We start from the raw sequence: 17806 nt of genomic DNA, 5'->3' as shown, positions 1-17806 counted from the left end.
ATGCCTCAACATTTTAAAACCATTGTCTTATTCTAAGCTACAGAATCAAGACCAAGTTTGGATGAAGTTCATTGTTGCCTTTGATCATGGGCTTTTCTCTATAATTAATGTGACGATTGGTTCACAAGTCATGAAATAACAAAGGTCAGGTATAATTACAGTAATCGCAGGGGTGCAATATTTTGCACGCATTAGTATGCTGATATTGTGGCTCTCAGCATGATGATTACTTCAAATACTTGCATTTCAGAGGGGAATTATCTGCCACAATTATTAGGTTTTAAAAGGGGAGACAAGTTGCAAGTGTTTTTAAAAGGGACTGTCTGGGTGAAATTGAGCTCAGTTTCCGTTTGGCAAGAGCACAGTTGAACAAAAGAAAAATGAACTGAACCTGACTTTACTGAAAGGATTCATTTCTGAAACTGCTATAATGTTAACCTGGTTGTGGGGAAGTTGAGGGTGGGTTGGGGGGGTGGGGGGAGGGGGAGAGGAGAGGTCAGACCCATCCCCCACTACTGCATGTGGGTGCTCCTGTGTGCCAACTATTTCGGTAAATCAGATTAATAAGCAGCAGCGTGTCAGTGCAGCCAATGAAAATAGAGATGTTTTAGATCATGGAAAACATTTTTTTTAATAAAAGCTTATTACTGGGGCAACTGGTTGCAAAAGAAGTTCGAATTTCTAAGGAACTTATCAGGAAAGGTTTTACAAAATATCAGATCAAGACTTGAGAGGTTTAAATGTGCAATTAAAATACATCAAATATCTACAGATCTGTGTCCACAGTCCCTGACCTTGGGGGAGGGGGAAGAGGAGAGAGGAGGAAATAAAGAGGGAGCACAGGAAGGAAAAGGCAGCTGGGAAGATGGCCCTTGTTGTGCTGCTCAGAGTTGCACCACAATATCTAGGGTGACTTGTACGAGTTTTTCTTCTCTCCCTCTAAATGCTCAGGTTCAGATGGCCAAATTACAGTGCACCAGAGGATAGCTGTGTGCATCAATATAAAATCAGTTACAACAAATATATAATACTGGGGGCTGCCTGCTTCACCCATCACAATGAACATAAAAGTGATTTTCGGGGAATTTTTGAAGTTTTCTTTTTAATAAATCTTCATAGAACAGTCAACCATCCTGCATTTCAGCCACATGCTGCAAAAAAAATCCCTAGTTTAACAAATGGTTCACTTAGAAGCCATACTGCCACCGACAAACAGGTGACCGAAACTAACCAACTGGCAATAGTCATAGTTGTTACTGCACGAACACTACAGAACCAGTTTCCTCACAATTTTGAGACATGACTCAGTCTAAGGTGACTGCATTTTTATTCCCTACTTGAGAACTGTCTTAAGCTGAATATTCTTACTGTTTGCACCAGGGCATAACAGAAAGCAGACCAAGTTCCCACTGAGATATTTAGTCACTTCTTTATTGTTCAGTTAGACCCATTTGCTCATATCTATGAGGACCAACACAATGAGTGTGTGTGGAATGCCTCAGAGCTATACAATGCAGCTCTAAACAATGCATGTCACAATAAGCCAGTCTAAGATTGTTCTAATAATAGATCAAGTTCATTAATGTTTAATAAAATGTTGGTATGTTGATACTCCCTTTTTTACAATACTGGAATGCCAGACCTTTCAGAAAATTGTATGCCAATGTAGAATTGAAGCACATACTGGCAGGATGCAACATTTCCTCCAACAACCACACCCAAAGCCTTGTACAACTCATTCCACATACTGCTTAAGGCTGGGATCAAGCATATGGCATCAGTATTATTCCAGAAGATTAATTTACCTATTTGCCTCAACTGTTCTGCAATGTGAAATAAAAGATTTTCCCATTACAGATAAAGAAATAGATTTTCTTACTTTCAACTTAATTCAGCAAAAATCACAAATATTTGCAGAAATCAATTTTTTTTTGGTCTCGCCTCTGTTCTGAATATGCTAATTTTCATTTAGTTCTACGAGCATCAGTAATACTCATTTTTGAGTCTTTACCTTGAGTGTGGGCAGACTATTCAATGTGGGGACAGGGCATCACAGCAAAGTCAAATCTCTTAACACAGTCAGGGGTCACCAAAAACCCTGACCAATTCCTGTCCCGTCCCCTCCCCTCCCCTCCCCACGCAGAGGTGCTGAGGCCAAGTGAAGTGCACTTACTTATACTCTGGCTGAAATCAGCTAATTCAGCACACATCAAGGGTCAAATTTGATTCTGTATTGATATGTAAAGGTCAGTTCCACTCCAAGCAGTGTACTTACAAACTGAGCCATTGTACTAAGCTGGGTGTTCATGATTTTACCCTTAATTTTAAAATAAGCTGCAAAGCTTCCACACACACAACCATTCCTTACTTTCCACCTAGATGCTGTCTGACCTGCTGAGTGTTTCCAGCATTTTCTGTTTTTATTACTTTCCACTTCTTGGAATTTAACTGTGATTGGTATATATTGTATCTGTCAGCTTTGCTCAGGCAGTAGCATTCTCAAACCCCACCTTAAGATGTGAACAGATAGCCTAGGTTGACAAACCTTTGCAATACTGGGGGAGTGCTTCATTGTCAGAGCTGCCATCTCTTGGATGAGATGCTAAACAATTTATTCTGGTGAATGTTACAGAACCAAGGCACTATTTGAAAAGTAAAAAAGCACACTCCCGGTGTCCCAGCCAACATAGCTCATTTAACCAATGCAATAATATAGATTAACTGATCATTGCTCTTCGTTGGAACTCACTGTGCACAACATGGCTTTGAGTTGGCCTACATAATAATCAGCGTACTTCAAAGTTACTCATTGTACGTTTAGTACTCTGAGGTGTTGGAGATGTGATGAGGCGCTATGTAAATGCAAGTCTGTCTTTTTCCAGACAGTTGATCTTTAGACTCTCACACAAACATACTCTGATCTAAAATAAGAATAAGTGCATCATAAAAATTGTTAGCCACAATATTTGTGGTTAAAACATTTGCTGTTTTCCCTGCATTCAATTATGTAGCCAGACTATTTATTTTGCCTCATGCTTATTGTTCACCTATACGTATTCAATATATAAAAATGGTGCAATATTTTTTAAAACTCTTAACAGTAAATGAGAATCCAGTTATAAAAGTACCACCAATATAACAGACTGACCTTTGACCTGCTGTAATGGCAATTGGAGATGGCCCATTTGGAGGTCGAGGTTCCTCACAGGTTCTCATCTCCACTTCCACTTTGTCTAGGAACTAGGGAAAAAAATAAGAGGGGAAAAAGTACTCTTGAAAATATTAAATTGCAAGTGAACAGCTGCAAGTGCAACTTTCATCCTCAAAGTCTACAAGAACACTTGTTAGAGCTAAAACTCTAAACTAAACTAATCTACAGATTTTATTTTGACCGACAGTATACACAAGGGTCAAACATTACATTTTCTTGGGTTACTGATTCCAAGTAATTGAAACTTATGACCCAGAAACAGCATTTTTCCTCTCCTGTAGCCAAGTGGATCACTGTATGAATATTTCATCCCACCATTGCATCTCTCTCTCCTGAGCAAGATCGACAGAACTGATGATAAATTTCAGTTCGGAAAATCAGATGCTTGCTATTGTAATTTTCTGTCCCTCTCACTCTGGGAAAAATTTCTTAATCTAACAGTTTATTACACTTGGCCATCTATTTTCATATCATTTAGGTCATTTTTTAGTAATCAGTAGTACTTCACCAAGTTACAGGAATTGAAGACGCTGGCATTACGATGTAAATAACCCTGTTTACCTTATCCTGATTTTGTTTCACCCATATCACACTGCCTCTACTATGCTCAACATACCTGTATATTGCTTTAAAAAACAACCACTGCTACTCTTACAATAAATGGTCTCCAATACAAAGAACAAGGGCGGAGGGGGAGAGCAACTCAAACAAATACATGGATGACAATATATGCGATAATGCCAATCAAATCCAACCCGAAACTTATAATAGAAAGCTGAACAGATTTCTGGTTAGGAAAAATAGTACAGCATTTAGTCAATTATGCAGACCTGAGATAAATAAATTAAAGCTGGACAAACTTTTAGAAATCCATCTTACCAGACAAATGGGATGGGTCTTGAGCTTAGTCCATTGTATCTGAAGAAAAGAATAATGCCCAACAATTGTTTGTTAAAACAAATCACAATGAGCAATCTGCTAGCTGTTTTTGCTATCAAAACCAGCATGATGTTCATTACATGAAGCACAATTTCAATTTACTGTTCAAGTTATTGTCCATTTCTTCAAAGAGTGATATTTTACAATGCTTCCACAAGAAAGGCAAAATTATGCCCTGAAACAAAACATTGAAGTACCAATCACACCTGTTCAGCTGGTGCAAACAAAATCTGATGCATGACTTACAAGCCAAAGGGATTAGTCTATTCAACTGTCTTGTTGCTATAACTGTTAAGATAGATACAGGTTATTTTAAGTCATACTAATACTTTGTTGCAAGGAAACTTGGAATTTACAGCATATTAATATTCATCCCTTGTTCTGTACTATAACGTTCTATGATTCTTTTATCATTTAAGAGGAGGAATACACAATAAATCAAAGACTAATGACTGGTATTCTGCATAATTAGGTCAATATGGGATAACTTGTCACACTAGATAAGTATTGCTGATCAGCTATATAAGTTTCCAAAGCTTCATTATTTTAAAAGCGCTGATAAAATTTCTTTGTTCAAATGACCTCTGGTTGTTGCCATAAGAGCCCTTTTTTTCCCACAGGCCACTTTGCTTTTACCATAACATATACTTCACACTTCTGCTGATTTCTGATTGTAGGGTACTCCCATCAATGGCCATACAAACAACTGCAGCAAAAGGTGAACGTCAGTCTATTCCATCCAATGGCACCTACCGCAAGAGATAAGCTATTACAATAAAAGTGGAGAATCCAGATGGTGAAATGCTAGAGGATCACTTACGCCATAACCATTACAGTACACCCAGATCTTCTTGCAGCAGGTAATACTGTAAGCTTGGCTACAGTGTTCAGATCAGTGGTCTGGAGTACAGCCCAGTAACTCCAGAACAGTCTTAGGTCCACATCAAACCAAAAGTCAATCCCAAAGCATTGGATAGTGCTCAGAGAAACCCATTTTTGCAGTACAGCTGGAATGGGTAAAGATTTTTTTTACAACGATATCAATTTGAAGATTTCCTCCCCCCCAACAAAGTTGTCGTCAAAATACCATAGTCAAGAAGAACATCATTTATACCCAGCCATTCCCATCTGGTGAGAACAGAAAAAACTTCTTGCTGGAGCACTTGGTTTGCAGCACTCAAATTGTTGTCTCATGACTGTACTCATACAGAGACAGATAAATGTAAGGAGTCGCACGACACCAGGTTATAGTCCAACAGCTTTATTTGACATCACAACTTTCGGAGCTTTGCTCCTTCGTCAGGTGAAGTGAAGAGTTGCATCAAGGAACAGCATATATAGCAAGAGAACAATGCCTGGTGATTGCAGATAATCTTTCTAACTGCCCTTTATCACACCTCGGCAGAGAGATAATCACAGCAATCAAAGGAGTGAATGGTGTTCAAACAGGTTAGTCAGGGAAACATTACATCCAAGAATATGGAGGTGGGGTCACAAGGGGTCAAATGTAGCAGATGCTGGGGTTTGTATTAAAGACAGATAACTTTTTTTTGCTGGAAATCGCAGCATGTCCGGCCGCATCGGTGTATGGAGAACAAGCCAACTACGACTTGAGTCTGGATGACTCTACGTCAGGTGGGGTTTCATGTAGCGTGACATGAACCCAAGATCCTGGTTGAGGCCGTCCTCATGGGTGCAGAACTTGAGTCATCCAGACTCAAGTCGTAGTTGGCTTGTTCTCCATGCACAGATGCGGCCGGACCTGCTGCGATTTTCAGCAAAAAAAAGTTATCTGTTTTTAATACAAACCCCAGCATCTGCTACATTTGACCCCTTGTGATCCCACCTCAGTATTCTTGGATGTAATGTTTCCCTGACTAACCTGTTTGAACACCATTCACTCCTTTGATTGCTGTGATTATCTCTCTGCCGAGGTGTGATAAAGGGCAGTTAAGAAAGATTATCTGCAATCACCAGGCATTGTTCTCTTGCTATATATGCTGTTCCTTGATGCAACTCTTCACTTCACCTGACGAAGGAGCAAAGCTCCGAAAGTTGTGATTTCAAATAAAGCTGTTGGACTATAACCTGGTGTTGTGCGACTCCTTACGTTTGTCCACCCCAGTCCATCACCTGCATCACCACATCGAGACAGATAAAGGCCTGAATATACACCACTTACCCTGATGGCTGCCTTGTTGCAGTATACCCTGGTTATAGCCAGCCAAGTGGGCAGATCCAGCACATTTTGCAGCACTTCCTCATCCAGTTCCAGATTAGTCAGCTGACCCTCCCCTTTAAGTGTACTTAGATTGATTTTGTCAGGCGAGAGATTCTTCGTAAACCTGAAATATGAATTTCAATAAATATAAGCGTCAAGTCCATCACTTAATAGCACTGGGAACCCTAAATATTCCAGTCTATTATTTAAAATCTCCATTTCCAAAATAACATTGTCAACAAGATTTATATAGCACCATTTCTGTAGAAAACATCTTAAGACACTGTACTCTAGGTTTGGGGCGGAGGGGGGGGGGGTGATATAGTGAAGGAAAATGAAGGAATAAATGCCCAGGCATGGTGAAACAGTTAGGAGAGATTATTGAAAGTTTGGCCACAAAAATGAGTTTTGAGAATATTTTTAAAGAAGTGGAGAGAGAAGCCAAGAGACAGAGGGAATAAAACTCCAGCCACATTTGCCAAAAGCAAAATACTGCAGATGCTGGAAATCTGAAATAAAAACAGAAAATGCTGGAAATACTTAACAAGTCAGGCAGCATGTGTGGAAAAAGAAAGAGTTAATGTTTCAGGTCGATGAAGTTCCATCAGAACTGGAAGAAGTTGAAGGTTAAGCAGTTTTTAAGCAAGTACAGAGCCAGGGAAAGTGTGTGGGGGGTGGGGGAAGAACAAAAGGGAAGGTCTGTGATAGGGTGGAGGGCAAGGGTGATTAAATGACAAAAGGGATGATGGTGGTAATGGGACAAGTAAAGAAACAAAAGATGGGTCTAGAGGTGTAAATGGCAACGGTAGAACCATTTTCAGCACCTCCTTTCCGAAAAAATGGGAGCAGTGGTTATGATCTGAAGTTATTGAAATCAATGTTGAGTCCGGAAGGTTGTAAAGTGCCTAATCGAAAGATGAGGTGCTGTTCCTTGAGCTTACGTTGAGCTTCATTGGAACAGTGTAAGAGGCTGAGGACAGAGAGGTCAGAGTGGGAGTGGGACGGAGAACCAAAATGGCAAGCGACAGGAAGCTCAGGGTCACGCTTGCGGACCGAGCGGAGGTGTTCAGCAAAGCGATCACCCAATCTGCATTTAGTTTCCCCGATGTAGAGGAGACCGCATCGTGAGCAGTGAATACCGTACACTAAATTGAAAGCTGGGAGAAGGGAATAGAGCCCTTATAGAAAGCAGGGTGGGAGGAAGTGTAATCAAGGTAGCTGTTGGAGTTGGTGGGCTTATAGTAGAGCCACCTTTGCCCAGTTTGCTGAAGGCTCTGCTCCTAATTGTGGGGCAAGGATTGGTTGGGGGGGGGGGGGGGGGAAACGGGAGGAAGAGAAAAAAAGGACCAAAGGCTGCAATAGTAGGTTGCAGAGGGATTTTGAAGAATTTTGGTGTCACACTAGCTGCAAAGAACACTGACCCAAAAAAGACAAAAAATTAGTGTGTTCTGGATAAAACTGGTTACACTATGCAAATCAGGCAATTGTCTCAATTTTCATCTTTTTGCAGATTAGCATTTGGTGCCTTTTGGTCCCCGATCATTTGCAAAACTGCAAAAAAAAAATCATTTCCAAAAGAGAAAAAGACAACTTCTCAGTGGCTGAATAAAAATAACTTGAAATGCTATTGGAACCTATTGTATATAAACCACATCGTTGAATTTGAGTTGAGCATTGTTACCAATTTTGACAAAAGTATGTTTGTTCCCTGCAGCACGCCCGGGCAATCATTTGACAGCTAATCACTATGTTCAACCCATAATCTTCAAGACATCACAATTAGTAGATTGTTCAGTGTAACTGATGAACTAAAACAATCCAAACACACTATGCAGATTATAAAAGTTTAGAATCTTGATTTCTTTTAGAAACTAGAGTTTTTAATATATCAATGATGATTCAGCTGGGTTTGAGAATTTTTGCAGCATTAAACATTTTACACAATAAAGTTCCTACATTCCACACAATAAAGTTCCTACATTCCAAGATGCTAATGCTATTAGTATGCTAATTGTTCCAGAAGAATACATTTTGTTTACTCTGTACCCAGTACAACATTTTCAAAGAATCAAAAGGCTTTTGTGAACTGTAAACATTTGGTTCCTTGGGTGTTTGTCACCAATTTGTCCAGTAACCACCTTAATTTCAAACAGATGCTGCAAATACTTAATTACTGAACAGTTGGTTCTAGTCAGACTCCATTGCATCATAAAGCTATGGATACCTTCATTCAATTCACTGATGAGGGTGACGACACCTCGAAGGAGTGCAGTCCGGAGCGTGGCAATGTGGGACAAAGGACTGTACAGGGGAGCAGAGTGAAGTGTCAGAATGCAGTGGTTATAGGGATTTTAGTAGTCAGGGGGACAGCCAAGCATTTCGGCAACCACTGACTTGAGTCCCACATGGTGTGTTGCCTCCCTGATACGAGGGTAGAGGGCATCACAGAGGGTAGAGGGCATCACAGAGGGTAGAGGGCATCACAGAGGGTAGAGGGCATCACAGAGGGTAGAGGGCATCACAGAGGGTAGAGGGCATCACAGAGGGTAGAGGGCATCACAGAGGGTAGAGGGCATCACAGAGGGTAGAGGGCATCACAGAGGGTAGAGGGCATCACAGAGGGTAGAGGGCATCACAGAGGGTAGAGGGCATCACAGAGGGTAGAGGGCATCACAGAGGGTAGAGGGCATCACAGAGGGTAGAGGGCATCACAGAGGGTAGAGGGCATCACAGAGGGTAGAGGGCATCACAGAGGGTAGAGGGCATCACAGAGGGTAGAGGGCATCACAGAGGGTAGAGGGCATCACAGAGGGTAGAGGGCATCACAGAGGGTAGAGGGCATCACAGAGGGTAGAGGGCATTTTGGGGGGGGGGGGGGAGGGGGAACAGCCAGAAGTCATGGTCCATGTGGGAAACAATGACACAAGAAGGAAAAGGGTTGAGGTTCTGCAGTCAGAGTTTCAGGAGCTAGGCAGGAAGTTAAAAAGCAGGACCTCAAAAGGTAGCAATCTCTGGTTTACTCCCAATGCCATGCGGTAGTGAGTATAGGAATAGTAGGATAAAACAGGTTAACATGCAGTTGGAGAAATGGTGCAGGAGGGAGTACTTCAGATTCTTTGGGAAGGAGGGACCTGTTCAAGATGGTCAGGTTGCACCTCAACAGAGCTGGGACCAATGTCCTTGCAGGGAGGCTAACTAGAGCTGTGGGGGAGGATTTAAACTAATTTGGCAGGGGGGCGGGCACCAGGATGAAACAGGAAGAAACAAAGTGCACAGAGGACTGGAAGAGACAAATAGCACTCAAGTAAGGAATAGTTCAGAAATAGGAGGGATCAGACAGGGGGAAAATGGGAGGCAGTCTAAGATGGGTTTGGAGTGCATGTGCGTAAATGCATACAGCATGGTAAATAAGGTTGGTGAGCTGCAGGCACAAATTGCCACATGGGACTATGATGGTGGCAATAACCTAGATCTGGCTCAAAGAAGTGGAGGATTGGCCACTTAATATTCCTGGCTACAAGGTATTCAGGAAAGATAGGGAAGGGAAAAAAAAAGGGTGGCAGTACTGATCAAAGAAACTATTGTAGCACTGAGAAGGGATGATGTAGTTGAGGGGGGCCAAAGACAGAATCTATTTGGCTGGAATTAAGGAACAGAGGAGCCATTATGCTATTGAGTGTATACTATGGGCCAACAAATAGCGGGAAGGAAATAAAGAAGCAAATTATAGAAAGATGTAAGAACTGTAGAGTACTGATAACAGGGGGCTTCAATTATCCTAATAAAGACTGGAATAGTAATAGTATGAAGTGCAAAGAGGGGGAGGAATTCGTGAAATGTGTAGAAGAGAACTTTCTCGATCAGTGTGTTTCCAGCCCAACGAGGAAGGAAGCAGTGCTACATCTAGTTCTGGGAATGAAGTGAGGCAAGTGGAGCATGTTTCAGTGGGGAAGCACTTGGGGAACAGTGATCATAATATCAGGTTTAGAATAGTTATGGAAAAGGACAAGGAACAGTCAAGCGTAAAAATACTTAACTGGAGGAAGGCTAATTTCAGTGAGTTAAACGGGATCTTGCCCAGGTGGATTGGAATCAAAAATTGGTAGGCAGAACAGTAATTGGACAATGGAAGGCCTTTAAAGAGATGGTTTGGGTACAGAGCAGACACACTCCATCGAGGGGGAAAGAAAGGGACTCCAAAGCTTGAGCTCCCTGGATGACTAAAGATAGAGATTAAAATGAAACAGAAAAAAGGAGGCTTATGATAAATGCAAGGTTCATAATACAGGAGAGAACCAAGCTGAATATAGGAAGTACAGAGGTGATCTAAAAAATGGAATAAAAGGGACCAAGGGAGAGTATGAGATTAGACTGGCAGCTAACATAAAAGGGAACCCAAAAGTCTTCTGTAAACAGGGTTTATAAAAGGGTAGTCAAAATTTGCCAACACAAAATTCAAATTGCTGAGAGGAACACATTACATAGAGCAAATCTGGCCAACTGCTAATTTCCAAGTTTTGATTCACAAATGTGCAACCATTGGCTGTAAAGACTCTCGAGGTCACGAAAGGTGTTATAGAAATGCACGTTATTTCTTTTACACATAGCCCTGTCTACCAAAGAGATCAGTATGCTCCTAAAGTAAACTACAAAACACAGACATCAAGTGTTGGACAAACCCAAGTATGTTTTTATTACAAAAACATCATAGCTACCTCTGGAAAATCCTCATCATCAATTGGCTATGTTACCAATAGACCAGTTCTACTACTCCCTTCACATAATACAACAAGCCATTATTAGTTTGCTGACATTAGCTCTTGAACATTTACAAGGAGCACTGTAGTCAACTCTAGTTGTTAAATGAATTTGAAAATCTGGTGTGGTAGCCACACTTTCAAGCAGATTTTTAAAAAAATCCTTTAAATATGGGCACCAACAAAAGATTCCAGATACTGACTGACTCTGACTAGTCAGGGTTGTCATCTGCACAAATGATTACATGGCTCGACACAGTCATTTTACCATAGCAAAATCTCACCTCCACACAAGTGAAATACTGATGAAAGTAAATGGAAAGGTTTGGATAAATTAATCTATTTGTCAACATCAGGCCTGCTGCTGCCACAGAAATGCATCTTACCCAGCCCTAACCAATCCACACCAGATATATGAGGACAGCAGGAGAAGCCATTCTCGGAGATGTATAAATACTGTGTTGGGACAGGTAGGAATGGAGCCAGAGGAACTGTGCTACCAGGGGAATATCAAGAGCCAGGGAGAAGGATGAAATTGTCCACGTTAAAGACTGCAAAAAGAGGTAGGTAGCCACAATTGTCATTACAGAAGACATAGTTAGTGGTTTTGAAACCACACTGAAGGGACCTGTGGAGGGGATTGGTGCACAGTTGGGTAGCAATGGCACAAAAATTTGAGAGAGGAAGGAAATAGTGGAAATCACTTGGCAGCTTGAGAGAACATGGGTAGATTAAAACCATCATCTTCGGCTCCTGCCACAAACTCCATAACCGTGCCACCAATTCAATACCCTGCTCTGGCCACTATCTCCTCTTGAACCAGACTTTTCACAACCTCGCTGTCCTGTTCAATGTTGGGCAGAGTTTACTAACCCGTATCCTTTCTATCACAAAGACCATCGACTTCCACTTCTGTACTATCGGCCACCTCTACCCCTGCTCTGCTGAAATCTTCATTTAAGCCTTTTCCACTTCCAGACTCAATTACTCCAATACTCTCCTGGCTATCCTCCCATTCTCTATGAACTTTAGCTCATCCAAAACTCTGCTGCCCATATCCTATCCCACACAAAGTCCTGCTCACCGCCACCCCCATCCTTGCTAACCTGCTCCCAGTCCCTAAACATAATGAAAATTCTCTTTCGCTTACTTAAATTCCTAAAAGGCCTCACCCCTGCCCACCTTTGTAACCTCCTCCAACCATACAACTCCCCCACCACCCCCCCCCACCAAATTCTCCATTCCTCTGACTTCAGGCACCTAGGTCTTGCACTCAAATTCTCTCCCCAACCATCCAACCTCTCCATCGCCTTCCCTTTCTTTAACAATCTCCTTCAAATCCACCTCTTCGAAGAAGCAGTTGCTCACCCTCCCAATATCTCCTCCTTTGGCTCAGCATCCATTTTTTCCTTATATCTCTAAAGCACCTTGGGATGATGTTCTTTGTTAAAGTCACTATATAAATGCAAGTTATTATTGATCTAGAAACATCTATAGTTCTTTACAGAATAAACTTTTATTTTTGAACCCAATGGTCTTCATTAACGCTTAGAATGCTGAGCAACAGTAGTAATAATGGGATAACAGCAGGCTTGGAATACATCTTTGAAGCTTTCCTAAAAACCCTCTCACCAAATTCTGAAATAGGACATACAGATGATACTAGAATAGGTGGGAACAGGTATCATTAACCCCTTAAGAGGTTCACCTGATAACAAACTAACATTACTGCCCAAAATCATCTTCCGTCCAACCAAGCATTTTAAAATCTGTGTTGATTTTTTCCTTAAATTTTGCCAATCGTATGGCTTCTTTTTTTCCCCTCTCTGCCACAATGCATTGACCTCACAGCGCCTTGGCATGGTAAATGAGGAAGTCCCCCCCACCTTCTATTTCCTTTATTGGCACAGCCCTGCAGCACCTTATTTTAGAATTTTACAGCACAGAAGGAAGCCATTTGGTCCATTGTGCTTGCACCAGTTCTCTGAAAAAGCTGTCTACGTAGTCCTATTCCCCTGCCTTTTCCCGCTACCCCTTTAAATTTTTCTGCAAATATTTATCCACCTTTCTTTTGAGATATTAGATTCTGCTCCCACCACTCTTTCTGGTAGGGTATCCCATGTTCTAACAATTGTGTGTGTAAAAAAATCCTCCTCACCTCTCTTCGTCCTTTTGGTGATCTGACATTTATGCCCTCTGTGGTATGACTGTTAATGTGGCACAAGAGACAGCTGAAGCTATAATGTCAGGTTGACATCAGTTCAGCAACTATTTGGAATTAAAACTACACTATTCGCAAAGGCAGTTTTTTTTAACTCCTGCAAAGCCCATAGCCTACAGCGAGATTCCTTAATATTTCCTTAGACGTACAGCACTTCACAATGCATGCAAGTCATGATCAATTAAATAAAAATTCAGATAAGGCACAATGTGAAATGCGAGTAATGTAACTAAATTGTGACACATTGGCACAATAAAAGCTTGTGACTGAATATCGGAGTATAAGAGATTCAGGCCATCCAATACACCCCTTTGACTTTAATAATTGAAAGGGCCAGATTTTTAGCTACTGGCACAATTGAGGCTTGAGTGTCCATTGGTGCAGTCAAGCCAGCCAGCAATGCTAATTAGTCACTAATAAATCCAATAAGGAATTCAGGAGAAATATTTTTACCCAGGGAGTGATGAGAATGTGGAACTCGCTACCACATGGAGTGGTTAACACATTTAAGGGGAAGTTAGATAACTACCTGAGGGAGAAAGGAATAGAAGGATATGTAACAGGGTGAGATGAAGTAAGGTGGGAGGAGGCTCGTGGGGAACATAAACACCGGTATAGACCAGTTGGGCCGAATGGCCAGTTACTGTGCTGTAAAATTCTACGTAACATGTTCCAATGTACTGCAAGACCTCGTGTTAAGCTAAAGATTGCACAATACTATGTAGGGCTTCTGCTGGAGTTTTTTTTTAAAAAGGCACCAACAATGTACATTTAAAGAAATTCAAAATTAACTTTGGCTGTCAGGTTTTTTTCCCCCAGAAAGAAATGGAATTGAAGTGAAGTGGTTTTGGATTGAAACAGCAAATGCTGAGCAGCCGTGTGGGTAAATGCATTGGCAGTGTTGTCGAATCATACAGACCAGCAAGGCCTACCAAGATAGGTAATGGATAACACCAAGGCAGCAGTGGGCACTGCAATTGGCTTTGGTGTCCCTGAGCCAGGAGGGGAAAAGATGCATAAGAACAAGATCAAATCTAGTTATGATGTCCCCTACAGATTACTAACTGGCGAAACACTCAGTTTGGGTTCATGCAGGTAGAATGGCCACTTGGGTAAAGGCTCGTCAATGTGAAACACTGCCTTTAGGAAAGAATGGAAGAGAAAAAAATTGATTATTTCCATTGCAGGAACCGACGAACGATTCCAGGAACTATCAACAGGCGGAAATAGGACCAGGTTATTTAGTGTTGCTAAGCAAAGATAATCAATTCCCTCCATCTTAAATGTTCTTGGCTGTGACACTAATGACCAAGGAAAGCAGCTCTGAATTTCTATTAAGCACTTCACTGAATGTCATCCATATAAATATATTACAATTACCAGCCCATTAGAGACAGTGATACATGCACACAAACTGACCGTCATTCAGATGTGGCTTAATAATACAATCCATGAAATATGCAGTCTATAAAATTAACTGATCTGTTTGTTTACATGGTCAAGATTTGAAAATGTATACAAATTCAACAACTGAATCTTGAGCTGGGGAGAGAAAATTGCAAAAGTGACTTTCTTTGGTGAAACACCCATTCCCAATTAGCTATATTTCACATTTGCTCCACCCCATATTCCCACAGCAGAGCCAGTTGTGGGAAAAAAAATAATTTCTTCCAACTTAGAAGTAAAAGCAATTCAGAATCACTCCTGGAACAGCTGGCTCCCAAAGCAACATGTGCAATTGATATATAGATATTCAGCTAGACATCATTGCCCCTTTCAGCTAGCAAACACTAAATCAAGCCAAAAGTTTACAGTATTTCTGAAAACGTAAAACATTTTACCTTTCAAATGACCCTGAATATTTATCTGAACAGCACATATGATGCAGTTCCATAAATTAAATATATTATACCCATTTGCTTTTGCAAGTTTAATATATATATTAAAAAAAAATCTACGGCTCAAATTCTCTTAGAGTATACTAAACTATTACTTTCAAAAGCTCAGACAATCCTCTTAATCCCCATCTGGGTTTCCTGTTACCATCATGTTCTTCAATTCTCTCCATATTTTCCCCGGTTACTAGGATTACAGCATCCCTTTTACTTTAGATATATGACAACCATAATCTAATCTCGTGGTATTTCTTTTTAAATGAAACTGCTTCATTTTCAAATCTTACACTTTAAACATCTTATACAATAATACCAAGTGTCAACTGGTAGCACTCTGATCTCTGAGTCAGAAGACTGACACTTTGTGTCTGCTGCATTGTCGAAAGTGCGGTCTTTCAGATGACATGTTAAAATTGAGGCCCTGTCCGCCTGCTCAGTAGGACGTAAAAGATCCCATGGCACTATTCAAACAGGAGCAGGGAGCTCTCCTGACGTTCTGGCCAACAATCCTCCCTCAACCACTGCCACCATCACTATAAAACACAGTTTCTTGTCATTCATTCGCTGTTCGGGAGACTTGGCTGCATGCAAATTGACTTGTGTTTGCCTACGTAAACAGTCATGATGTGGAGATGCCGGTGATGGACTGGGGTTGACAATTGTAAACAATTTTACAACACAAGTTATAGTCCAGCAATTTTATTTTAAATTCACAAGCTTTCGGAGGCTTCCTCCTTCGTCAGGTGAACGATGTGAAAATGAAATCCTCGAAATGAAATCGCATTTATAATTCACAGAACAATGCTTGGTGAGTACAGACAGTTTTTTCAACTGCCCGTTGCCAAGGCAATCAGTGTGCAGACAGACAGGTGTTACCTGCCAGGTCTCACAGAATATACAAATCACCAAAAAAAAACAACAAACAAAAAAAGAGATAGAGAGGTAGAAACATAGAAAAGACAGCAACTGACCCGTTATATTAAAAACAGATAACATTTGTTCGCTGGTGGGGTAACGTGTAGCGTGACATGAACCCAAGATCCCGGTTGAGGCCGTCCTCATGGGTGCGGAACTTGGCTATCAATTTCTGCTCGACGATTTTGCGTTGTCGTGTGTCTCGAAGGCTGCCTTGGAGTACGCTTACCCGAAGGTCGGTGGATGAATGTCCATGACTGCTGAAGTGTTCCCCGACTGGGAGGGAACCCTCCTGTTTGGCGATTGTTGCGCGGTGTCCGTTCATCCGTTGTCGCAGCGTCTGCATGGTCTCGCCAATGTACCATGCTCCGGGGCATCCTTTCCTGCAACGTATGAGGTAGACAACGTTAGCCGAGTCACAGGAGTATGAACCATGCACCTGGTGGGTGGTGTCCTCTCGTGTGATGGTGGTATCTGTGTCGATGATCTGGCATGTCTTGCAGAGGTTACCGTGGCAGGGTTGTGTGGTGTCGTGGACGCTGTTCTCTTGAAAGCTAGGTAATTTGCTGCGAACGATGGTCTGTTTGAGGTTGGGTGGCTGTTTAAAGGCGAGTAGTGGAGGTGTGGGGATGGCCATAGCGAGGTGTTTGTCCTCATTGATGACATGTTGAAGGCTGCGGAGAACATGGCGTAGTTTCTCCGCTCCGGGGAAGTACTGGACGACAAAGGGTACTCTGTTGGTTGCGTCCCGTGTTAGTCTCCTGAGGAGGTCTATGCGATTTTTTGCTGTGGCCCGTCGGAACTGTCGATCGATGAGTCGAGCGTCATATCCCGTTCTTACTAGGGCGTCTTTCAGCGTCTGTAGGTGTCCATCGCGTTCCTCCTCGTCTGAGCAGACCCTGTCCATAGGGGATGGCCTCTTTGACGTGGTTAGGGTGGAAGCTGGAAAAGTGGAGCATCGTGAGGTTGTCTGTGGGCTTGCGGTAGAGTGAGGTGCTGAGGTGCCCGTCTTTGATGGAGATTCGTGTGTCCAAGAAAGAAACTGATTCTGAGGAGTAGTCCATGGTGAGCTTGATGGTGGGATGGAACTTGTTGATGTTATCGTGTAGTCTCTTTAGTGATTCCTTGCCGTGGGTCCATAGAAAGAAAATGTCGTCGATGTATCTGGTGTATAGTGTTGGTTGGAGGTCTTGTGCAGTGAAGAAGTCCTGCTCGAACTTGTGCATGAAAATGTTGGCGTATTGGGGTGCGAATTTGGTCCCCATGGCTGTTCCGTGTGTTTGGGTAAAGAACTGGTTATCGAAGGTGAAGACATTGTGATCCAGGATGAAGCGGATGAGTTGTCGGATGGCGTCCGGAGATTGGCTGTTGTTGGTGTTGAGTATTGATGCTGTCGCAGCGATGCAGTCATCGTGGGGGATACTGGTGTATAGTGCCGAGACGTCCATCGTGGTGAGAAGTGTTCCTGGTTCAACTGGTCCGTGGGTACTGAGTTTTTGTAGGAAGTCTGTAGTGTCGCGACAGAAGCTGGGGGTTCCCTGTACGATGGGTTTCAGGATGCCCTCGATGTATCCAGAGAGGTTCTCACACAGGGTTCCGTTGCCTGATACGATAGGACGTCCGGGTGTGTTGGCTTTGTGTATCTTT

At 42.0% G+C, this 17806-nt stretch overlaps 1 protein-coding gene across 1 annotated transcript in view; it reads right to left on the bottom strand.

The window, feature by feature from the left end:
• LOC137344407 (bridge-like lipid transfer protein family member 3A) overlaps window positions 1–17806 on the bottom strand; it is a 145874-nt gene that overhangs the window by 74760 nt on the left and 53308 nt on the right. Inside the window, exons 2-4 of the mRNA XM_068007342.1 lie at window positions 6333–6495; window positions 4091–4129; window positions 3149–3240 (exon numbers count right to left, since the gene is read on the bottom strand). Of these exons, the coding sequence (XP_067863443.1) occupies window positions 3149–3240; window positions 4091–4129; window positions 6333–6495 (294 nt within the window). The remainder of the gene's footprint in view (window positions 1–3148; window positions 3241–4090; window positions 4130–6332; window positions 6496–17806) is intronic.

The sequence above is a fragment of the Heptranchias perlo genome, chromosome 27 (genome assembly GCF_035084215.1).
Source record: "Heptranchias perlo isolate sHepPer1 chromosome 27, sHepPer1.hap1, whole genome shotgun sequence".
In the NCBI taxonomy this organism is placed as follows: Eukaryota; Metazoa; Chordata; class Chondrichthyes; order Hexanchiformes; family Hexanchidae; genus Heptranchias; species Heptranchias perlo.
The sequence above is the reverse complement of the archived record's forward strand: the minus strand, read 5'-3'. Positions and strand labels throughout refer to the sequence as shown.